General features: G+C 37.4%; 3 protein-coding genes across 4 annotated transcripts; 1 reads left to right on the top strand and 2 right to left on the bottom strand.

The window, feature by feature from the left end:
- Positions 1–264: 264 nt before the first annotated feature.
- LOC111788001 (sodium/calcium exchanger NCL-like) lies at positions 265–4,261 on the top strand. Its single transcript, XM_023668131.1, has 7 exons — positions 265–859; positions 1,821–2,006; positions 2,249–2,430; positions 2,866–3,011; positions 3,098–3,374; positions 3,462–3,770; positions 3,852–4,261. The coding sequence occupies exons 1-7, from the start codon at positions 463–465 to the stop codon at positions 4,098–4,100; spliced, it is 1,746 nt and encodes a 581-aa protein (XP_023523899.1). The 5' UTR covers positions 265–462; the 3' UTR covers positions 4,101–4,261.
- Positions 4,262–4,641: 380 nt separating this feature from the next.
- Positions 4,642–7,283, bottom strand: LOC111788000. Of its 2 annotated transcripts, none has more exons than XM_023668128.1 (5): positions 5,974–7,283; positions 5,783–5,902; positions 5,483–5,631; positions 5,066–5,231; positions 4,642–4,976 (listed from the first exon to the last, which is right to left on the bottom strand). In XM_023668128.1, exons 1-5 carry the CDS (start codon positions 6,634–6,636, stop codon positions 4,821–4,823), a joined length of 1,254 nt encoding a protein of 417 aa, XP_023523896.1. In that variant the 5' UTR covers positions 6,637–7,283; the 3' UTR covers positions 4,642–4,820. The 2 variants fall into 2 exon arrangements, with proteins under 2 accessions (XP_023523896.1, XP_023523897.1); XM_023668129.1 differs by having other exon boundaries at positions 5,483–5,625; positions 5,974–7,282.
- Positions 7,284–10,160: 2,877 nt separating this feature from the next.
- On the bottom strand, positions 10,161–12,791 carry LOC111788880 (transcription factor TCP4-like). Its single transcript, XM_023669443.1, has 2 exons — positions 10,760–12,791; positions 10,161–10,669 (listed from the first exon to the last, which is right to left on the bottom strand). The coding sequence occupies exon 1, from the start codon at positions 12,093–12,095 to the stop codon at positions 10,797–10,799; it is 1,299 nt and encodes a 432-aa protein (XP_023525211.1). The 5' UTR covers positions 12,096–12,791; the 3' UTR covers positions 10,161–10,669; positions 10,760–10,796.
- Positions 12,792–23,948: the final 11,157 nt, after the last annotated feature.

The raw sequence follows: 23,948 nt of genomic DNA, 5'->3' as shown, positions 1-23,948 counted from the left end.
TATAGTCTTACTATTATATAAATTTTTAAAGATTGAGTGTAAAATTGAAAATTTGTAATGTTATTAATATAAAATTAATTTTTTTAAAAAAATTATTAATGGAATTCTTTAATTCATAATCCTCAATTTTATATTATTAAAAAAAAAAACTTTATTCTAAATTATTATTATATGGACAATTTCCTTTTTCGAAAGAATAATTAAAAATAAATGAAATGATTTGATTATGCAAAAAACAAAATCATTTAGAATTTTCAACTTTTAATAATTAAATTAAATTATTTCGTCTTCCTCGCGGTGAAGATCGTCCTCCTCACATGGAAGCACTGTAAGCCCCACAGGTTCAGTCTCAAAATCTCTGTCACAATCCAATCGATCCTTCTTTTAAGCTAAACCCACAGCTCTGTTCTTCAAACCCACTTCATCTCTCTCGCTGCACCTCCTGATTTTGCTCCCATAGCCATGTCCAGACCTCCTCTGTATCTCATCTTCCTCCTCATTTTCTTCCTCTTCTGTGGTCAATCCCACAGCAGTCGATTTGCTTCCATTTCTTCTTCCTCTGATCTGGTCTCCGATGGCGTCAATGAATTGCAGGAAACCCCTTATTTGCGGCTTAATTCGTTGGAATCTGTCTCTGCGCCGGAGGAATCTTGTGAGGAGTCTTATGGGTTTCTTCCATGTACCACCTCTGTTTTGGGGAATCTGTTCTTGATTATCGTTTATGGGTATTTGATGTTCTTGGCTGCTAAGTATTTGTCCACTGGAAGCGAGCTCTTGTTGGAGATCTTGGGACCTGGAATTGTTGGGGGATTGTTTCTTCCTGCGCTCGGTGCTCTTCCTGATGCTATGCTGATTCTCGGTACTTGTTGCTTACTTTTTCACTTTGATGGGTTTTTGAAACATGATTTCTAGTATGTTAGATCACTGGGATTTGTGGAAAATGAATGATAGATCTGCATTTTACTTTGCTTTTCCATTTGTTCATCTTCATACGAACTGTTTGATCGCAGAAATTGACCCGAAAAGAAATCAGGGAGTTATCTTTTGTTTATCTTGGCTACTTTTTCAAAGGTTTCGGTTATTGACCCGATAAAGTGTTTGTTTAAAGTTTCATTTGCTGCTATACTTCTACTTTGTTGGGTTTGAATTTGCTTGGCTCGCGGATCTCTCTGCTTTTGCTAATGCTCACTCTTGTAGCAATTTGTTGTTGATATCAACTTTATCGTACTTCAACTTTTGCTGATTTGATTTAAACCTCGTTTATCAGACCTCAACATCAAGAACCTGAATGATTTTCATCTCTTTTTCTTGAACCGGGATCTTTTCATAAGCGCAGCCCTTAGATTCCACACTGGGCTCGATTTTTTCCAAAACTTCATTCTTGCCACTCATGTTTTCAACATGGATTAGTCTGGTGAGATTCCACATCGAATCGGTTGGAGAGGGACACGAAACATTCCTTATGAGTGTGTGGTTGGACACGTTTTAGAAACCTTGAGAGGAAGCCTGGAAGAGAAAGACCAAAGAGGACAATATCTGCGGTGGGCTTGGGCTGTTACAAATGGCATCAGAGTCAAACACCGGACGGTGTGCCAGCGGGGACGTTGGACTCCCAAGAGGGTGGATTATGAGATCCCACATTGGTTGGAGAGGTGCACAAAACATTCCTTAGGAGGGTGTGTAAACCTCTCCCAACAGACGCGTTTTAAAAACTTTGAGAAGAAGTCCGAGTACAATATCTGCTAGCGGTTACAAGTCTAATATCACCATCTATGCATTATTTCCGATAACCCTCTAATCTTCTTTTTTTTTTTCTATAGTTTCTGGTCTTGCAGGAAGTGCTGAAGTGGCACAAAGCCAGGTTTCCGTGGGAATGGGCCTCTTAGCTGGTTCAACTGTCATGCTTCTCACACTCATCTGGGGCACATGTGTGATTGTCGGGAAGTGTGACCTTCAGGATTCAGTTGCCATAGATTTACAGGATACAAAAGGATTTAGCTTGACTGGTATGTCATTTTGCTTTCATACAATATACCTTTGTCATATGCTTTCATTAATATACCCGAAGAAACTCCAAGGTGTCTGTTTGTGTTCCTGTATGCCTCGTGTGCGCGCTACGACTATTTTCACGGGACAATTACTTGGCTGTGTTACATTTGGTTTGTGTTTTTTATGTTGTTCAAACAAGGATATCAAGATCTACAAAGATAAGGACATGTTTTTTACATTGTAATTTGTTCTTTGGCAGAATCTGGAGTGAGCACTGATATATGGACCAGCTATGCTGCCAGGATTATGGTTATATCTGTTGTTCCATTTTTAGTAGTTCAACTCCCACAATTGCTCAATTCAACTTCAGGAAGGCACTTGGCTGTGTTGATTGCTCTCATTATCTCTGTTTCAATGTTCATTATATATTGCCTTTACCAGGTGCGTTCTCTACTTCTTATCGTCTTTTTACGGTTCACTCGACAATTTATTTTCGTCTTTGGGAACTATTTGTCCGTATGTGGAGAGTAGAACAAGAGCTGATACATGAAGGAGGTAAGAGAAGCCGAGTTGGAGAGGTTAATGAGGAGTAATAGTTTTCGCGAGGTAAATAGGTGAAAAAGCAAATAGACTCTCTCTTCGTCTTCTGACTTTAACTCATTGTCCATAGTAGAGGTCTTTACAACCGTAATTCTAACTCAAATGAGCTTACCTTCCCTTCAAACGTCCTGAATTCGGTGAGCAAGAAACATCGACGGCTATTCTAGTCTTCTCGAGTCGAATCATTTAGCTGCAACGGAAGGGTCGAGACCTTTACGTGTACTGACATGCTAAGAAACTTGATATCCACTTCATAAGTTGAAAAAATTTGTGCAGGTTTTCCAGCCATGGATTCAAAGAAGGAAACTTGCCTTTGTGAAGCACAAGCATGTTATATTCGGGCTCTTAAGACATTTAAAACAGCAAGCACTTGGAAGACTCCTGACAGAAAGTGGGGAACCAGATAAAGAAATAATAGACAAGTTAGTTCGTGGACACAAAAAGTTCGATCTTTCATTTACTGATTTCATCAGATTCTGATTGCTGCTCAATGAACATTCTATGACAGGCTATTTTCAAGAATCGACGCGAATAAGAATGGACTTCTTTCAGCTTCTGAACTGAGAGCGTTAATCGTTGGCATTCAGTTCGAGGCGATCGACTTAGATCATGATGATGCTGTTAACAAAATACTGAGCGACTTCGATACTTCTCGTGATTCCCATGTCGATGCTACCGAGTTTGCCAATGGGATCATTAGATGGCTAGCTCATGTACAAGGAGCAAGAACTGGCAGAGCTGATGATGGTCCTCACACAATGAAATACCTGCATAACTTTCATCAAGTAAGTTTAACCTGGTCGGCGGTCGCTGTAATTTTCCTCTTGATTCTTACCGTCGCATTTCTGAAGCATGAGATGATGTATATATAGGAAACAAAGAGGGAGCATGATTTGCTGGATGTCGGGGAACAGAGCGACGAGGTTGTAGAGGGTGTCGAGGAGAGCAAGGGAGTGTTGATCAGAGCCATACTCTTCTTGTTGCTTGGAACAGCCATTGCTGCTGCCTTTGCCGATCCTTTGGTCGACGTTGTACATAACTTCTCCAATGCAACGAGTATCCCTGCGTTCTTCATTTCGTTTATCGCTTTGCCTTTAGCAACCAACTCCAGTGAAGCAGTCTCTGCCATAATCTTCGCAAGCCGTGACAAGCGAAAAACCGCCTCCTTAACATTTTCTGAGGTTTGTTCTTTCTTATATACTTAATATTGAAGTGTGCTGTGTGGGGGAAGAATGATTGATATCTAAGCTTCCTTGGTGCAGTTATATGGAGCAGTGACAATGAACAATGTGCTTTGTCTATCTGTGTTCTTGGCTCTTGTTTATCTGAGAGGATTGGTTTGGAACTTTTCTTCTGAAGTATTGGTTATTCTGGTCGTTACGATGATCATGGGACTGCTCGGGAGCTTCCGAACCGCGTTCCCGCTGTGGACAGCCCTGGTGGCTCTCCTTCTCTACCCCCTGTCTCTTGTGCTGGTCTATGTCCTTGATTATGTGTTTGGTTGGTCATAGATGAGTTGGTGTGTTTGAGTTATATATGTTCACAGGAGGTTTGTTGATCTAAATTTCCGGATGTTTTAGACACACTCTGCTGAGGCTGTGTTAGAGAAACTCCACTGTTCTGCTCTCTTTTATTGTTCCTACTTTTGTCAATATATTTTGTTTTGGTACGACCGACACCTTTGATCACGGTGATACATAACAGGTCAAAATAGACAAATATCTATTAGCGGTGAACTAAAATTGTGAGGCTGACGACAATATCTACTAGAGTGATTTTGAGTTATTACAAATAGTATCAGAACCAGACACCAAGTGATGTGCTAGCGAAGACACTAACCCTAAGGGGTAGTTGTGAGATTAGATTTCACGTCGGTTGGAGAGAAGAACGAAACATTTCTTACAAGTGTGTGAAAACCTCTACTTAGCAGGCTGACTGACGATATGTAACAGACCAAAGCATACAATTTCTACTAGCGATGGGCTTGAGCGGTTTCAAATGGTACTAGAGCTAGACACCAACCACAGAAAATTAAAAACAAAAAAGGCAGCAAGAAGAAACCAACCTCAGGCTAAGATTTGGATTTCCTAACATAAATTTTGCATAATTTAACCAAAAACCAGAAGTTGTAAGAGAGTAACATACAGGTTTTGTAGCAATTGATTTCTAAGATATGATATGAACACCAGCCACTTTTGGTACCAACAACAAAGCATTAGCCTCTCTACCTTCTACAGCTTCAAATCTAGATCAACTCTTTCTCCAGCTTCGCCCTTGAACTTGTTGTTCACCGCCATCTCGTTCTCTCTCCTCGTTCTTGCCTCTGCAGGTGGAAGGAAGCTGTAGAACGGCTGCTTTCCCGTCGACCTGCCGCGTCTCCCTCCTCCCTTCGACATATCAATCGAAAAAGAAACGATTTTCAGCAAAACACACAACCAAAGCTATGTAAACCATTACACCCTCTCTCTTTTCTCACCTGAAAAGGATGATCGGAATGCATATGGTTCTGCAGAAGCGGATAAGTTGGAGGGCAGTTGACATTGTTCGAGCTTGGACATGATGTCCAAGCAAGGCTAAGGAAGTTTCCTTTTAAGTCAGCATCTTCTTTGTCGTTTTCCAAAGAACTCGGTGTATGAACCTCTCTGCACATTGAAACAACACTTTTGGCATATATCATTGTATATGTAACAGGCAAGCCCACCACTAGCAGATATTATCCTACGTGCTTCCCTCAAGGTTTTTAAAACGCGTTTGTTAGAATAGGTTTCCACACCCTTATAAAGAATGCTTGTGGGATCTCACAATCACCCGACAATATCTATTAGCGGTAGGCTTGAGCTGTTACAGTATATCTAGAGCATATAGAGTAAGATCAAATCAGAGTTTGTCGTACCGACAACTCGGTGCACTTCCACTGCCGTGCGAAGTAGAATCATTGGATCTATTTGGAATAGCTAAGGAAGAGTGGTTGTAATTGAAAGTCGGATCGGTTGGATTGTTTGGATTAAAGAGAGACAATCTGTTTGTGCCAACCATCTGTAACTACATAATTTACACAATCATTTTCATAGAAACAGCTATACTTTGAGCTAAACTAAATACTGAAATTCCACAAAACAAGAGCAGAGCATGTTTCAGTGGTGGATAATCAATCTCTCTAGAAAACCATAATGGTTAAAGTAAATGAATTCACCTTCTCTTCCTTGTCTGCCCAGATGGTTGAGTAGTTGCCATAACAATAGCTTTGGTTTGAAGGGGGCTCTATCTGGGTATTAAGGCCAGAAGACTGTGAAGTTGTTGAAGACACATTCACCTGCAAGTTCCATTAATCAAATAGGTATTAAAAAGAATACAATCAAAGAAAAAGAAGAACTCATGGATTACCATTGGAGAAGGTGAATGATTCTGCTGAGCTCTTTGAAGGAGTTCAGGGGAAGGCCAGGGAGGGCTAACTTCATAAGGGAAATCGAAATTCGAACGAAACGCCTGACCGGGATGGAACCCACAATTCTCCTTCTCAAGAGAGTATTCACAAGAGCTATGCCATTTGAGAGCATTTCCCTGCTCCAAAATAGAAACTGCAGACAACCCAGTTTCAGATCCACCACTATTTGCTTGATCCACCAATGGAACAGTGAAAGAATCTTTAACAGCCATGTTAAGAACAGGCAGAGGAGGTCCAAACATTAAGGTGGAAGAGGAGAGACTCACTGGAGGGAGCGAGAGGAACGAAGACGAAGACGAAGATGAAGAACGATTGGATTGGCGAAAACCGGGGATCGGTAACGACATATAAGAGGAGGATTTAGTTGGTGATAATGGAGAAGGAGATGAAAAAATAGCAGCACCAGAACCATTCTTCTGCTGTTCTTCTAATCTAATCCTCTCAAGCTGTGCAACACCAAGCCCTCTTTGAGGAACTTTCCTAGGCTTCGGCTTTAGTTTCTTAGAAGAAGATCTACCACTAATACCACCAATTGTCCCAAAACTCCCAAATCTATGATTAAAACACCTCCGTTTTTGGTCTTCTTCGCCCATTCCTATCATCTTCCATCTATGATTCAAAACAAAAACCTAAGATTCTAATAACTCCCGCCCTAGTTTCAGCTTTTTCAGTACTAAAACTAAAACCCTAGCTCTATAATCCACTTCACAAAGCATGAAGGATTCTGAACAAACAAGAACGAGATGTACAAAAATAAAACAAAAACGGGCAAAAATCAACAGGAATTACAAGGATCGAAGCAGCAAAATAAAGCAAAAATCTCGCAGAGGAAGAGGAAGAAGAAGAAAAAGATTCGAAAGAGTTAGATTGTTCTGAAATCCAGTTACATGTCCGGAAGAAAAAATCAAATGAAATCAAATGAATCGAAGAAGAAGGGGAAGATTTGAAAATAGGAATGAAGAGATTTAGAATAATACATTAAGAGAGTGAGAAATCGATTAAGTCGCCCAAATCCTCGCTCCACTCTCCTGATTTGATGGGTAGACCGACTGTGATGGTGAAAAATGAGTCGTATGATCCATCCCCACTGCAATTTACTCATGTGGGTTTGGTTTGGTTTCCATGTAAATCTAAAACCCGTCTCCGAGATTTGCTCTCTCTCAAAAATTGGATTTTAGTTCCAACAAAAGCTCGAGGCCAACCCAACTTTACAACCCAATTCATCGCCTTTAGGTTGCCTTTCTTTTTTGTTTTTGTCTTTCTTTTTTGTTTTTGTCTTTCTTTTTTGTTTTTGTCTTTCTTTTCTTCCTCCTTCCATTTTAATCATTTCTCTTTTTTTTTTTCTTTTTTCTTTTTTCTTTTTTTCATACAAAATATTGTTTTTTAATGTTATAATCTTTTATGTTCTCCCTTGTCTGCTATCATCTATTGGGTTATATATATATTTTTTATTTTTTCATTTTCCAACCTCTAAAAATACCTTATGAGTCTCATCCATCATTAATTTACTCATTTTTCCTTTTTAAGCTCTGCTTTTTAAGATTTTATCCACCATTTTAGAGACTAATATTAGACGTGTTTATTTCAACCTTTACTTAATATAATTATGAGAAAAAATATTTTTGAACTATTTCCACTTTCGTACATGTACCATGGAGCTAGGTATAAGGTGACTACGGTACTGTGTAGGTGCCCCAATCTTGTTGGAAAGGGTTAGGGTGCCCCAATCTTGTTGGAAAGGGTTAGGGGTCTCCTGAACAGGGTCACTGTGTTGTAAATTCGTTTCTAAGAGAGGGGCGTGAGACTACATAGGTTAATCCAGTATCTAATAACTTTATGGTCATGTGAGAGGGTCTTTTAGCTAATAACAACCTTCCATGAATGATGTTCAAATTAGCTCACACCATCTATTTCATGAGAATTTTACGAGGTTGTGCCTTAACCTATGTTACTAGTCATTCACTGCATGAGCAAAACAAGTTACCAAAATTAAGAACAAGAAAGTAGTTGACTCTGTAGATAGGACTTGTCACTCAGCAGATTTGCAACGCCAGAAAAGGATGAACTAGCTCCTCGAAATTCATAGTGGGTCCGTGAGCAAAAACACTCGAAGAAACTTCAGACACCCCAGATACTCAAACAACAGTAGAAACTAGGCTCAAACTTCCCAGAACCTAGAGTTAAGCACGCAGATAAATTAAAGATGTGATGAGAGCGTACAAGTAGGTTACTTCCTAGAGTATTTTTAAACTCACTCTTTTTTTTTCTCCCCGTGTTCATTGCCGAAAAAAAAAAAAAAAAAAAAAACTATACATCCATCCAGAATTACAATACCAGTGATTGCATATGCTTGTGGTCTCTTCAGATGCAACTGCCATCGTGACGGAAGGTAGACGATCGTCGTTCAAGGTCCGATTATGTCAAAATTAGGGGAAGTAGAATTGAAGCGCTGCAGAGAAATTTGAGGAGATCAAAAAGGAGGATAAAATGGAAAGACTCTGAGATTGAATGAAAATTACCAAGAAATTGTAGCCGTGGATCGATAACGTTTCGAGAACGAGGACCGACCGACTTGGATTCAACTACTTGTAATTAAGTGAATGAGTTTCACGAACGAAGACCCTCACCCACCCTTTACCAAAAGAGAAGAAAATGTTCGTTCAGAGCATTCAGCGCCTATTAAATACCTTTACCATCCCATTATATATATACATATATATATATATTNATGAGAAAGCAAGTTTAAAAAATTCGAGATAGATGTGACGATCCAATCTAAGAATTTGATTATATAAAACTTGCCACACTTATTCTCCTGTAAGTTATGGAGCAGAGCATCAGACGGGTCTTCTCAAAATTACAGATTTGAGCACAATAAATGCAGCTATGTTAACAGAAGTGTTATAGAGATAAAATGTTGCAGGCTACTGGTATTAAGGGACAGGGCAACACATATGAACATAATAATAAATCACACGACATGTTTTCCAAATTATTACCCAAGTACTAGATAACATTGAGTCAATGAGACAGAGAGTGGGTCAGAGTGGTCAATAACTCCTCCATATTAACGCCATGCCATCTGACTCACTCAGTATTCAATTCTTCTGCAACACATTCACTCTACCTCCTCACACATTAATTCACCACCACTACGCTTTATCTTCTCTTCTAAATCTTGTTTTCAAATCTAAAACCACTTCTAACAACATTCTCAGCCAAATCTCACAATCTACCATCACTTTCCGGAAGTTGATGTCTGGTTGTGTAATGAAAGCATGAATATCAATATGATTTGGATAAGAAGCAGAGGATGTGACATTCGAGTACGTGAATGAACCACCAAAGACTACATTCGAATGAAAGCAGAATAGGATGACTAAGAAAGGCTTCAAAGAACTGAAAACTATTACTTATACCAATAAGGTGTACCTTTCCATTATAGGAACACTAAGATTAAATGTGCTATATGTTAGATGACTTTCTAAGAATTTTACTTGGATGCATGTGAGTGAAAACAAAGTACGTTAAAAGAACTCGAATGAGTCTGTGAGAATAGTTTTTACTCTTAGAAGCGAGAAGTAAATAACTCTACAGGAAACTGTCCGAATCATCAAGTGATTGAATCTTATCCAAATCTTGGATATGGATGGTTATGAACCATTTTGGTTTAAGCCTTCTGCAGCACTCCTAGCTCTATGCCTACTTCCAAGTGCTGTTTTGTATACCCAAAGGTTCAGCTGGCATCACCAAATAGGCTGAGAATAGCACTAAATGTGTAGCAGGGGTTTCATCATCTTCACAGTCTTGGGACCATTGAAGAAGCTTAGATTTTGGTTATTCCAAAAGCAAAAGAAGATGTTTGTCATTTAGGTGAGGAGTGAAGTGAAGTGAAGTTATTAACTCCGCCCCACTTCACTCATTGTTCGGTCCTTGTTTGGTCGTATGTCTTTCCAACCAGTTCTACGAATTATTAACTCAAACTCTAACTCGAAATCAAACGATCCCACAACTCACATTTATCGGCTTTATCACCTTACTTTCCTCCTACCTTTCTCTTTTTAATTATTAGATGTCTAATAGATTCTCGACATATTTACCTAAATAAAAAAAATGCAATCAAATCTAAAAACAAAGTAGCTCAAATCAAGGAGGTATTAGAGATGAGGGATCAGGTTATTGCAGGGCGCAATATTATCTCCCTTTTTTAGGCATTGGGTTTCCATTATTACAATGAAAAGCAAGGGGAAAAGATGGCAGGAAGAACACTAGAATGTTGTGTACTTGTACATCAATGGAAAAGGCAAAGCCTCCACCATTAAAATACACCATAGCTAACTTAACACACACACTGGACCAAGCAGATAGGCAAAGCTTTCAAACAGGGAAACAAAAAGCTGAAGCATAAACAAGTAGTAGATAGAAACAGAACATATAGAATACTCGGGAATGAAGACACCTGATGTGATGCTTTCAGGATTCTTCTTCTTCTTCTTCCTCTTCTTCTTCCCACTGTATGAGCCAGCCATTGAGAAAGGAACCCAAATTCTGCTCCCTGCAAGCAAGCTTCCACATTAGCAGCAAAGCAATGGCGTGGCTACTTAACTGGCTTTATTAGTTGATATAGAGGAAGTCCTGTTGAAAGAAATTTCCAGGTCAATCAATGATGTTCAGGACGAAACATGGGATTTGTGAACTGGGTTTTGATGGAATGTAGTTTCTTACAGAGTAGAGAGAGAGATTTGAGCTTTTTTTAGCAGATTCAATGGCGGGAGTTGGAGGAAGCAGATGATGGTTTTTCAGAAATACCATCGTGTTCCTCTTCGCCCGGGATCCGCGCCGGAATTAGAAACCTGGGGAATCCGCCAGAGGCGAATCCAAGACCCGGAAATGTGGATTGGTAGATCGACGGTGGAGTTGGATGCTGTTGATTGTCGAAGAAGGTAATTGACGGGTCTATCCAAGCGCGGATCGAGGGCGTGTAACTGGACTGAAGGGGTCCCCTCTGAGAAACCAACTGGTTTTCTCCGAACAACGGTTGCAGAATCGGCGACGGCGATGGCGGCTGAAAACTCGAGGTTGTTGGTTGCGAGTTGTATAAGAATTCACCATTAACACCTCCGTCTACGCCGCTAAGATCTGCATTCACCGTGTTCCAATGCAAAATCCTCTGGAGTCGGCCGATTTCCATAGCCGATTGGGGATGCTGCTCCGACCATCCGTCGAAGCCAGCCAATGGTGTTGATCCAGAGAAAAAGGGATGGTCGTTTTGATGATTTTGAGTAATTGAATGCTGAGTTCGTTCGGATTCGAGCTTTGATATTGATCCTTCAAAAGACTGTAAGGAAAGCCTTAGATCTTGCGCTCGGCTACTGGTTCTAGAGAGTAAATCCGGCGGAAACGCGTCGAACTCAAAAATTGACGAGGGCGTCTCTGCAGCAGCCGTCGTCGTCGTCGTCGTCGTCGTCGGTAAGAACGATTTGACGGTGTTGACGATCGAATCCGAATCGAAAGATGGTGGAAGAAAACTGGAGTTATCGCTATTAGGGTTATCTTCCGTGGAACCATTCTGCAAATTCTTCATGGTACATTCGGAAACTCCGCCGTTGCCGGCCACAAAATTCCTAGTTGTACTCCCCTCCGGCGGGTGAACAGAAACCGGAATTTTGTTTTCGCTGTTCTTCTCATCCTTCTGCGTTGCCGATTTCTCGCTGCTCGTATTCAAACCATTTGGATTCCATCCAGGAAGCTCTCGAAGCTTGTCTATGGCGGGTTTGGCCTTCTTGATGAGCCAGTCGACGGCCTTACTCGGCCGGTCGTAGCCGAGACGGTCCTGCACATCGTAGAACTCGATGGCAGTATGGGCGGAGAGTCTAACACGACGGTCCCTCGGGCCTCTCGCCGTGCAAACTTTGCTGTGACGGTCTTTCCTTCCAATCGATCGAACAATGTGACCTCCTTGAACCTCCAAGATTTCGCCTCCACCGCCACTACCGCCGCCGGTGCTTCTCATTCCCAGTCTTGAAGATTTCGTCGGCTGTTGATGGCCGAACTCCCCCATTCTTGCCTCATCTTGGAAGCTCCACCCAGGCAGAGTAGAAGCCGACGGCTGAGGAAAGTACGGGCGCTTCTTGGTTGATTGTGAGTCTAAAGTCGCATAGAGATACTGAAGATTCCGACCGTCTTCTTCCTCTTGTTCCCCTGTATGACTGAAATTTATAACGTGACTCCGGCTCCGCCGATGATGAAGAAGACGATGATTCGGCTGAGGATCCAGGGCCAGTCCCGTGAGATTCCCCTCTTCCAGCTTTAAATGAACTAACACTGCTCTTCTTCCTAATTGATTGCCGATTCCTTTTCAATTTCCTGTAATCCCGTCTGAAAGTAGAACCGCCATTGTTAGGAGCTCTAATTCTAAATCCTGCGTTTGTGTAGCCTCTCCAAAAGGGCTCCGCCATTCAATCCTCCCACTCACCATGAAGCCCTCCAAATGAAAAACCCAATCAAACCCAGATGCAAAAACCAGCGGTAATCTCACCCCAACCCATCTCGCTCCATGAGAGAGCAATGAATGAAAGGAAGAAGAAGAAGTAGAAGAAGAAGAAGAAGTTAAACAACAAAATTACTAGAAAAAGGAAGGGAGGGAGGGAGGGATGGAGGATGGGAAAGTGAAAAGAAATTTGGATGGGCCTATAAGAAGAAGGCTTGATTGTGGCAGTTGGCAGGGGTTGACAGCCTTTTTCTCTTTTGCGCCAGCATTTGATTATAAAAGATATCTCTGCCATTACAATCACTGCGCCCTCTCACCCTCTCTCTATCTGGAAAGTGATGGACTTCATCATGCTCTTCATACTTTCCCCATTTTTCTTCGCTTTAAATATTTCTACACTTCTTTCTTTCCATTGATTTGAGATCTCCCAATCTCGGCTCATCGTAATCCACTCTCTTTGAGGCTTAACATCGAGTGTCTTGGCTCTCGCAGTCCACCACCTTGAGGCTGGGAGGCTCAGTGTCCAGTGTCTAACTCTAATACTATCTGTAACCGACACAATTCACTCCCTTGGAGGCCCAATATCCAATGTCCGACTCTAATATCATGTATAATAGCTCATCCCCACCATTAGTAAATATTATCTGTTTTTGCCCATTACGTATCACCATCATCTTCCCGTTCTAAAATGCCTACTAGAAAAAAGTTTCCATACCCTTCTAATAAATGTTTGGTTTTCCCCTTACGTGGGATCTCACACCAAAAATGATTTTAACTGAGAATGAAAAAACTTTTAAATGTCATATATTTTGTTTGGATGATAAACATAAAAAAAATGGTATAATGTGTGACATACATTATTATCAACATAATGCACTTTCAATTATTGTTGAAGATATGATGTGGAATATATATGGTTGCCTAAATTATTGAAAACTATTAAATATTATTTTGTTATTTAATTTTGTACCAAATATATATAGATAAATATATAAATTTTGTCTTTTTGGGATTGGTTCGTGGATTGTTTGGTTTAGAAAAAAATATCCATTTTTAGTCCTTATTTATTATATACATATATTCGCTCTCCAATATTTTTAGTGCAAAAATATTAATATTGGATAATGTATGAATATATTAAATATCGCTTCCATTAGTAGAATTTAAATTTTTTATAACGTTTTTGTATAATTTTACTTAATGTTATCATAGGGTATAAAAATATGGTTATATTTTTGGGCACGCGCGTCATGTGGCTTGGGAAACTTTGTGAATAAATAATAATAATAATAATGAAAAGTAACAATAAAATTTTATAGGTTTTATAAAAATATTATTTATATTGATAATATTTATATGATTATTTTGTGGAACTTAGTCCCCTTGTATGTAACATTAACATATATATATATAAATCAATAAATAAAGGAAAACATCGGTGTTTTGTCGATTGTGTGCTGACGAAAGCGACCAACTGTCTCAGGTGATTAATTACTATTTTAATCAACCATTAATCTCATTCTTGTTTCATTTTTGTAATTAAAAATAAAATTAATATATATATATATATATATATTAATCAAATAATCAAATGTGTTTAACCAATATTAATTAACATAATTATTTTTAATAAACTTCAAAATAAAATTAATTTTCAAAAAAATTATTAATGTATAAAAAATTCTTTTTAATAAAGTACATAAAATTAAATGAAGAAAATAAAAATCACTTCTAATGGAGTTATTATTATTATTTTTTTTTTGTAAAATTAATTTTATACCTGCTAGAAATAATTACTATAAATTTAAATTCGAACATAAAATTATTAAGACGGGTTGAGTCGTACCTTTATTAAGATGATATTATATTATTATTTTAATGAATATATATAAAATAGCACAATAATAATTTATTTTTTCATATATTCAAAAATAGTTAATTTTTATTTAAATCCCATTTTTAAATAAAAAAGAAATCAATTTATTTTATTTCTCTTGCCACTAAAATAACCACAAAAAAACACCATGAATTACAATAATTTAAATTATTCATTATTATTATTATTCCACTATTTCAATAAAGGAGAACAGTACGTCATCCATGACCATTGAAAATAAAATATAAGTTATTTTAATTAATTATTTAAACTAAATAAAATAAAATAAAATAAGGAATTTGAAAAGTATATTTCTACGCAAGTGGTTACAATCAATAGGAGCATAATGGCCGTTCGTCAATTTAAGTTTTTTTTTTTAATTATTATTATTTTAAAATTTAAATTTATTCGCTTAAAAAAAAATCTTAAAACCTTTAGATTTTATTTCAAATATCTTAAATATTCTATTCAAATTATTAACTTTTTATAAAGAATATTGAATATTATTTAACTTTATATTATTTTTGGAATAAGCTTACCGTCCATAAATATTTGAGGACCCACTAATATATTTTAAATTAATATATGCAATCTCACCGAATTTTGTTAATTGATTATTAATTATCTATCTAATGATTGGATAAGAGAATTTTAAAAATAATTAGGAATATTAATAAAATTGTATTAGTTAAAAAAATGATGGATATTGGCAGGTATGTCTTATCAGAATCTGACGTGGACAAATGATTACAGCACAAAAAATAAATAAATAGACTTAAATTATATATTTAGTCTAAATTTATTGAAATTATGGATAAATAATAATAATTATACCGTCTAATCCCACCAAACAAACTTTTTTTTTAATAATATTTTCAGTATTTATGTATTAGTTGGGATTTATATATTTTAAATTATGGAAAATAATGTTTTTTTTTTTTTTGGTTATGACCGAACATTTTCTGTCTTTTTTGTTGTCTTTTTTGTGGATTATTGTTTTTTTCTTAATCTCTTTAATGAATGATTTTCAATTTAAATATGATATAATAATATGGTTTTAATCAACCCAATCAATCATCTAAAATTAAAAAAAAAAATCATAAATTTATTATTAGAATTATTAACCTATGATAAATCATATAAAAATTACATAATTATTTTAATTTTGTTTTCATACAAATAATATTTTTCACGTAAACTGGAAAATGTAAGTGGTAAAAAGGTAAAAGTACACGTGGCAGTTGTGGCAGGTCAGCCGAGCTTTGCGACTTGTAGTGCTTTTAAAACAACATTATTGGGGTGCGTTCCCACGTGTCATGTCGTTATCTCCGAGTCAGACACACGCGCGCCTCGTACAAACCCATAAATGGATGAGTTTTCCGTGTTGATCCGTCAGACGTGGATTTAAGGATTACCGTCTTCCTTTTGCGTACATGACACGTGGCAGTGGGGTTGGCCTTCGAGATAATTTCTGTGGGTCCCTTCATATAATTTATTTTTTGGCATTTTTATTTATCTTTTTTTTTTTGTAATTTATTTGTAATTGATTGATGGGTAATTTCAATACCGTGCTTTAACGCATGGAATAAATGCCCATCAAAGAGTCAATTTTTTTTTTTTTTTTTTTTTTTTTTTTTTTTTTTTTTTTTTTNNNTTTTTTTTTTTTTTTTTTTTTTTTTTTTTTTTTTTTTTTTTTTTTTTTTTTTTTTTTTTTTTTTTTTTTGCTTTAACTAATAAATAAAATAATTTATATAATTCAAAATATATCATACAAAATAATCACAATCCAAATAAATGGTCCAACAAATTCACATTTTTTATTTCAACTTTATGAACCATATATATATATATATATATACACGATCATGACTCAAAACACCTTATACACGAGTTTATGATTTTTAAATTCATAATTACGTAGAAAAAAGTACTAACAACCAATAAAGAAATATAATATAAATATTTAAATATATGACACGTGTTATATATAAATATATAAATGTAAATAGCTAAGTTATGAAAATATTATTTAAAAAATATCCTTATTTTGTTTTAAAGTTGTGATATTATTAACGGGAGCGAGGTTGAAACTTAGTCCGAGTGCACACTATCTCTTCAAGTAGTAAAACGAGAGTACTCTTGAGTATTGAATCCCAAGTGAAGTTAACAAAATAATAATAATAATAATAATAATAATAATAATAATCAATTTTAAATACGAAAACCTCCTCTAAGTGTGCAACTGAGGTAACGAGACACTAATTGAATGGTGTGGGTTTTGAAGAGATAAAGTAAAATAAACAAAAATGAAAATGGAAGTGTAAATAAAAATGAGATAAGGGAGATCTAAATCTGTGCGTCTGTAATTGCTCAACGAGACGAGATTTATTAGTGATTACTACTCATAAGCACCGACATCTCACGCTTAGAATGTGAGTAGGAGCATGACCATCTAAGAATGTGTGTGCAATAGGTCCAATCAACGATGAAACGATCTCGTATGTCCACATTTACGATAAGATGAAAATAAATACTTACTGACTATTTTTTTGGGATTTCTCACTTCTTTCTTCAACTATTTCCTCAACGATCATCGATTTCTCAATTTCTCGTGAATCGGGCATCTGGGTATCGAGAAGTATGATCCCCTGATGACGAATTCGATGACGAAATCGAACGATTGTTGTTGCTGATAGTGAAGAAATCCATGGGTGGGTTTCCTATTGGGGACTCAGACAACTGTTGATGATCTACGGCATGCAACTTCCAAGGTAACTTGGGCTCATTACTCCATGGGATTGCCCACGTTGTGTTTGATTGTTTGTCTGGGAAGTTAGAAGTTCAATGCAATTATGAACACTTTTTTGACTAAATGTATGAGATAAAGCTCATGTGGTTGATTAAAGCATGGCAGGTAGATCTGGCATTAGTAGAACATTGCATCGGATCAGGAATCGGAAGGGCGTAATTATTGGTCTAACATGCTGTGTGGGTTGTTAGTAGATATTGTAAGGACCCAAGTCCATTGTTAGTAGATATTGTCCGTTTTGGTCTGAGTATAACCGTTAATAGTTTTAAAACGAATCTACTCGGGAGAGGTTTCCACACCCTTGTAAGAAATATATTGTTTCTTTCTCTAACATGTTTTAAAACCGTGAGACTGACAGTGATACATAACGGGCCAAAACAGACAATATCTACTAGCGGTGGACTTGGGTCGTTATAAAGGGTATCAAAACCAGACACCGGGTGGTGTACCAATGAGGACGCTGGCTCCCAAGGGGGATGGATTGTGAGATCCCATGTCAGTTGGAGAGGGGAACGAAATATTTCCTATAAAGGTGTGGAAACCTCTCCCTAATAGACGTGTTTTAAAAAACCGTGAAGTTGACAACAATACATAATGGACCCAAGTAGACAATATATACTAGTGGTAGACTTGGACCATTACGAATGGTATCAGAACTAGACACCGGGCGGTGTGCCAACGTGGACGTTGGGCCTCCAAGAAAGATAGATTGTGAGATCCCACATCTATTTGAGAGATAATGAAACATTCCTTATAAAGGTGTGGAAACTTCTTCCTAGTAGACACGTTTTAAAATGGTAAAGCTAACGGTGACATAAAATGAACCAAAACGAACAATATTTATTAGCGGTGGACTTAAATTATTACCGTGGAGATCATATCGTCACATAGGTAGGTATTAAGAGAAAAGTGAGCAGGACCCAGTGAGATATCTTCTGATGTCCTTGCAACGAACCCACTAGCCTTTCTTCTGTAAATTGCTTGCTACTCCAATAAGCCAGAATGGGCATTGAGCAGATAGTTATTCCAAGAGAAGAGTCTGTCCAGCTCCTCCCTGGATCACCCCACATCCCGTCTCTTCCGATCGACCATAAAGAAAGGCTCGGAGCCATTCGTGTAACGCCCCTAATTTTCTTTAACCTAATTAGTGACGTCACCCATGCATACTTATCGCATTAAGCGGGAGCTCATCATAAATAACCTTGAAAGAGTCTTTCATAAATATGAATCCAAAACAAAACCTAAACTACGAAAATAGACCTTCAATACTGAATTCAAAATAAATCCAAATAAAACAATATCAATGCTATAACTTAAAACAGTCTAATAAAAGTAAACTCCAAAAAAATATCCCGTCTCCAACTTCCATGGTGGCCTCAGCTCCGCCGTCAACCGTACATTGACGCCTTGCCTTTACCTGAAAAATGTAGGTAGCACGTGACTTGAGTATTTTATGAAATACTCAGTAAGTCACCCAATTATTGGGATTAGGAATGAAACACATGCAACATATGAGCAGGACCTAACTTTTCATAAACTTTTCATAGTGATGTCCGACATTGGTTGGGGAGGAGAACAAATCACCCTCTATAAGGGTGTGGAAACCTTCCCCTAGCAGACGCGTTTTAAAGCCTTGAGGGGAAGCCCGAAAGGAAAAGCCCAAAGAGGACAATATCTGCTAGCGATGGATCTGGGTCGTTACAAATCCCAGGGTTATGTATGATGAGCTTTCGCTTAATGAGATATATATGCATGGGTGGGTTCATATATGGTCTCGGTTCATTCACTTACGTCTTACTGAGCTAAGATTTATTTCAAATGAGATATATGGTCTCGGTTCATATATGCATGAGATATAATGAGATATACATCCTCAAAATTACTCTTATTCATATATGGTCTCGGTTCATTCACTTACGTCTTACTGAGCTAAGATTTATTTCAAATGAATCATGCATGATCCACCAAAGCAAATGTGTATACAACTCACTCAAAAGGGTTATTGGCATTTATTTAATTTTCCTAAAAGCTTTTGCGAGCTCCACCAATTAGAATGGATGAATTAATCAAACCAATAGAATTGTACGGACAAATAATATTATAGTTTCATAATCTACCAACCCTAATCCCAAACAATTTCCACTAAAAAAAAAANCAACTATTTCCTCAACGATCATCGATTTCTCAATTTCTCGTGAATCGGGCATCTGGGTATCGAGAAGTATGATCCCCTGATGACGAATTCGATGACGAAATCGAACGATTGTTGTTGCTGATAGTGAAGAAATCCATGGGTGGGTTTCCTATTGGGGACTCAGACAACTGTTGATGATCTACGGCATGCAACTTCCAAGGTAACTTGGGCTCATTACTCCATGGGATTGCCCACGTTGTGTTTGATTGTTTGTCTGGGAAGTTAGAAGTTCAATGCAATTATGAACACTTTTTTGACTAAATGTATGAGATAAAGCTCATGTGGTTGATTAAAGCATGGCAGGTAGATCTGGCATTAGTAGAACATTGCATCGGATCAGGAATCGGAAGGGCGTAATTATTGGTCTAACATGCTGTGTGGGTTGTTAGTAGATATTGTAAGGACCCAAGTCCATTGTTAGTAGATATTGTCCGTTTTGGTCTGAGTATAACCGTTAATAGTTTTAAAACGAATCTACTCGGGAGAGGTTTCCACACCCTTGTAAGAAATATATTGTTTCTTTCTCTAACATGTTTTAAAACCGTGAGACTGACAGTGATACATAACGGGCCAAAACAGACAATATCTACTAGCGGTGGACTTGGGTCGTTATAAAGGGTATCAAAACCAGACACCGGGTGGTGTACCAATGAGGACGCTGGCTCCCAAGGGGGATGGATTGTGAGATCCCATGTCAGTTGGAGAGGGGAACGAAATATTTCCTATAAAGGTGTGGAAACCTCTCCCTAATAGACGTGTTTTAAAAAACCGTGAAGTTGACAACAATACATAATGGACCCAAGTAGACAATATATACTAGTGGTAGACTTGGACCATTACGAATGGTATCAGAACTAGACACCGGGCGGTGTGCCAACGTGGACGTTGGGCCTCCAAGAAAGATAGATTGTGAGATCCCACATCTATTTGAGAGATAATGAAACATTCCTTATAAAGGTGTGGAAACTTCTTCCTAGTAGACACGTTTTAAAATGGTAAAGCTAACGGTGACATAAAATGAACCAAAACGAACAATATTTATTAGCGGTGGACTTAAATTATTACCGTGGAGATCATATCGTCACATAGGTAGGTATTAAGAGAAAAGTGAGCAGGACCCAGTGAGATATCTTCTGATGTCCTTGCAACGAACCCACTAGCCTTTCTTCTGTAAATTGCTTGCTACTCCAATAAGCCAGAATGGGCATTGAGCAGATAGTTATTCCAAGAGAAGAGTCTGTCCAGCTCCTCCCTGGATCACCCCACATCCCGTCTCTTCCGATCGACCATAAAGAAAGGCTCGGAGCCATTCGTGTAACGCCCCTAATTTTCTTTAACCTAATTAGTGACGTCACCCATGCATACTTATCGCATTAAGCGGGAGCTCATCATAAATAACCTTGAAAGAGTCTTTCATAAATATGAATCCAAAACAAAACCTAAACTACGAAAATAGACCTTCAATACTGAATTCAAAATAAATCCAAATAAAACAATATCAATGCTATAACTTAAAACAGTCTAATAAAAGTAAACTCCAAAAAAATATCCCGTCTCCAACTTCCATGGTGGCCTCAGCTCCGCCGTCAACCGTACATTGACGCCTTGCCTTTACCTGAAAAATGTAGGTAGCACGTGACTTGAGTATTTTATGAAATACTCAGTAAGTCACCCAATTATTGGGATTAGGAATGAAACACATGCAACATATGAGCAGGACCTAACTTTTCATAAACTTTTCATAGTGATGTCCGACATTGGTTGGGGAGGAGAACAAATCACCCTCTATAAGGGTGTGGAAACCTTCCCCTAGCAGACGCGTTTTAAAGCCTTGAGGGGAAGCCCGAAAGGAAAAGCCCAAAGAGGACAATATCTGCTAGCGATGGATCTGGGTCGTTACAAATCCCAGGGTTATGTATGATGAGCTTTCGCTTAATGAGATATATATGCATGGGTGGGTTCATATATGGTCTCGGTTCATTCACTTACGTCTTACTGAGCTAAGATTTATTTCAAATGAGATATATGGTCTCGGTTCATATATGCATGAGATATAATGAGATATACATCCTCAAAATTACTCTTATTCATATATGGTCTCGGTTCATTCACTTACGTCTTACTGAGCTAAGATTTATTTCAAATGAATCATGCATGATCCACCAAAGCAAATGTGTATACAACTCACTCAAAAGGGTTATTGGCATTTATTTAATTTTCCTAAAAGCTTTTGCGAGCTCCACCAATTAGAATGGATGAATTAATCAAACCAATAGAATTGTACGGACAAATAATATTATAGTTTCATAATCTACCAACCCTAATCCCAAACAATTTCCACTAAAAAAAAAATATTCCCACTACCTTCTTTCTTTTAAAATTTTATAATATCTATGAAATCTCACGTTAGCCGGAGAGAAAAACGAACAATTCCTTATAAGGGTATAGAAATCTCTTTCGAGTAGACACGTTTCAAAACTGTGAGACTAACGATAATACGTAATGAGCCAAAGCAAATAATATCTACTAGCGATGAGCTTGAGCTATTACAGTATAAAACCCAAAAGTCTCGTAATCGAAAAGTACCCATTTTTTTAATCTCATTTTGGTATAATCCAAGTGTTCTTATGCAATATTCTAAGCAAATTTGGATCAAGATCATTCAAAATATTGTGTTAGTTTATTTATGTGTAGAAAAGACATTTAAAACATTAAATGTTTGGATTTGGTTTGCCACTAAAATGTATAAAGTTAGAACTTTTTAAGTATTACAACAAAATTGAAGTCAAGCTCTCATTTAAAAAATTAAAAGTTCATAGCTGTTCGTGGGATCAAAGTCAACAATTGTTAGTTTAATGTGTTAATTTTCGAATTGGATTGTTTTAGATCCATTTTAATTTAGCGGCCGTGGGGTCGCTTTTGGTGATCTTAGTTGAGTCGGCGGCGATTCAACCATCTTTTCAACTTCTTTACTTATAGAACACATTCGATAGACTGTGTATCTTCGACACTCTGTTCAGTAGCCTTTTCTAAATCACTAACCGACTTAGAACCAAGTTTAATAGTTTGCTCAGCATGAGATTTTGGCGTGATCAATGCCTCGATCCTTATTTCATAAGGGAGATCATTCTTTAACTTCGATCGGTTGTGAAATTTGAAGGATCACAACCAAAGAATGGAAACAACATGTTGTAAGATGGAAATGACTCGGGAGAAGAATAAGGAGTATCGGGATTCAAGTTGCCCCTCATCTCGTAGTGTGGAGATCATTTCTTTGTCAAACAAAATCGATTCAACCCCTCTGAAAATGTTTGCATCATCCACCACACCTAAATGATGTGAAAGTTATCTTATTTATAATCAAATAAATTTAAAGGATATGGAAACAGTAATGAGTGGAAATAACAATAAATAGAAAAATACGTGTGTTAAGAAGACAAATATCTAGATGTTTACCTTATAATAAAATATCAAATATGATATATATGGTAAACTATAATTTATTACTAAATATCCTTAACACCCTCTCTAATATATATATATATAATTTGTTAAGATCGTGTAAGCAGTATTACAATAATATTTTTATTTTGATAGGACTATTCAATATTCAAACTTCTTAATGCTACGAGTCAATTTGACCTATTTACAGGAGACGACTCTACGAGAGGCCTTCAATTCTCAAATAAAAAGAGAATAGAAGAAAATCCCACTTTCATCCGGTATCTTAATGTAATTATATGAGGTAGATTTTGATCGAAAGATTTTGTCTCTCGAAACTAGTGTCAAGAACGAAACTCAAGTCATTGTTCATTCCCGCTCATCCTTAGGCCAAAAGCTTAAATATACGAATCTCCACTCCAAACGTTGTCGACCAGATGAACGAGAGATCGAAGAGTTTGTGGAGAAGAGGTGAAGGGTTGGCATAATGAAATATGATTGCAAATTTGAGCTTGGCACAACCCAGAAAAAACATTGGTGGAAAGGCAATTGTATACTATTTTACGACAAAAAAGATGTCACTTTATGGGTGTGGTACAATGTCGGTAATAAATTTTTGTGGATAATGATGTTTAATGTTCTGGATTACTTACTATTTATAACCCCATCTTCTTCACTTCCATCATCATTGTAAATTAAAGTTTGGAGAAAGCAGCCATGGGCGCCGCCATTGGAGTGAAGTTGTTGTTGTGCTTCTTTATTGTAATCATTTTGGTGCCATTTTTGAGCTTTGGAGCTCCTTCTCCAAGTGGGTTTATGGAGAGTGCTAGAGAAGCATTAATGGCTAGCCTCCATAGGCAAGGTGGAAGGCGCTTCCAGGTGCAGCGGAGCACCCCCGGCGGCCCTGATCAGCACCATCACTGATCCATCAACCTCAACCACTGCCTTTGTCCATAGGATGAACATCAATAAATGATTCAATATATCATATTGTTTTGAATTTAGTACTAATTTAATGCCTAAATTCTAAGTTTTAAATGTTTTAATTTTGTGTTAATGAGTCCCTCCAATGTTTCGAATTTATTAGATAAATAATATGAGCTA

The sequence above is a fragment of the Cucurbita pepo genome, chromosome LG02 (assembly GCF_002806865.2).
Source record: "Cucurbita pepo subsp. pepo cultivar mu-cu-16 chromosome LG02, ASM280686v2, whole genome shotgun sequence".
Taxonomy (NCBI): Eukaryota; Viridiplantae; Streptophyta; class Magnoliopsida; order Cucurbitales; family Cucurbitaceae; genus Cucurbita; species Cucurbita pepo.
This window is presented reverse-complemented; position numbering and strand designations above follow the sequence as displayed.

What these genes read in the sequence shown, in the direction of transcription:
- LOC111788001 (XM_023668131.1), top strand. Translation starts at nt 463, where the DNA reads ATGTCCAGACCTCCTCTGTATCTCATCTTCCTCCTCATTTTCTTCCTC. An exon ending in AAAAGGATTTAGCTTGACTG is followed by an intron (nt 2,007 to 2,248) that starts GTATGTCATTTT and finishes GTTCTTTGGCAG; the next exon opens with AATCTGGAGTGAGCACTGAT. An exon ending in CCTCCTTAACATTTTCTGAG is followed by an intron (nt 3,771 to 3,851) that starts GTTTGTTCTTTC and finishes TCCTTGGTGCAG; the next exon opens with TTATATGGAGCAGTGACAAT.
- LOC111788000 (XM_023668128.1), bottom strand. Translation starts at nt 6,636, where the DNA reads ATGATAGGAATGGGCGAAGAAGACCAAAAACGGAGGTGTTTTAATCAT. An exon ending in ATCATTCACCTTCTCCAATG is followed by an intron (nt 5,903 to 5,973) that starts GTAATCCATGAG and finishes TGGAACTTGCAG; the next exon opens with GTGAATGTGTCTTCAACAAC. An exon ending in ATTCCGATCATCCTTTTCAG is followed by an intron (nt 4,977 to 5,065) that starts GTGAGAAAAGAG and finishes GATATGTCGAAG; the next exon opens with GGAGGAGGGAGACGCGGCAG.
- LOC111788880 (XM_023669443.1), bottom strand. Translation starts at nt 12,095, where the DNA reads ATGGGGGAGTTCGGCCATCAACAGCCGACGAAATCTTCAAGACTGGGA.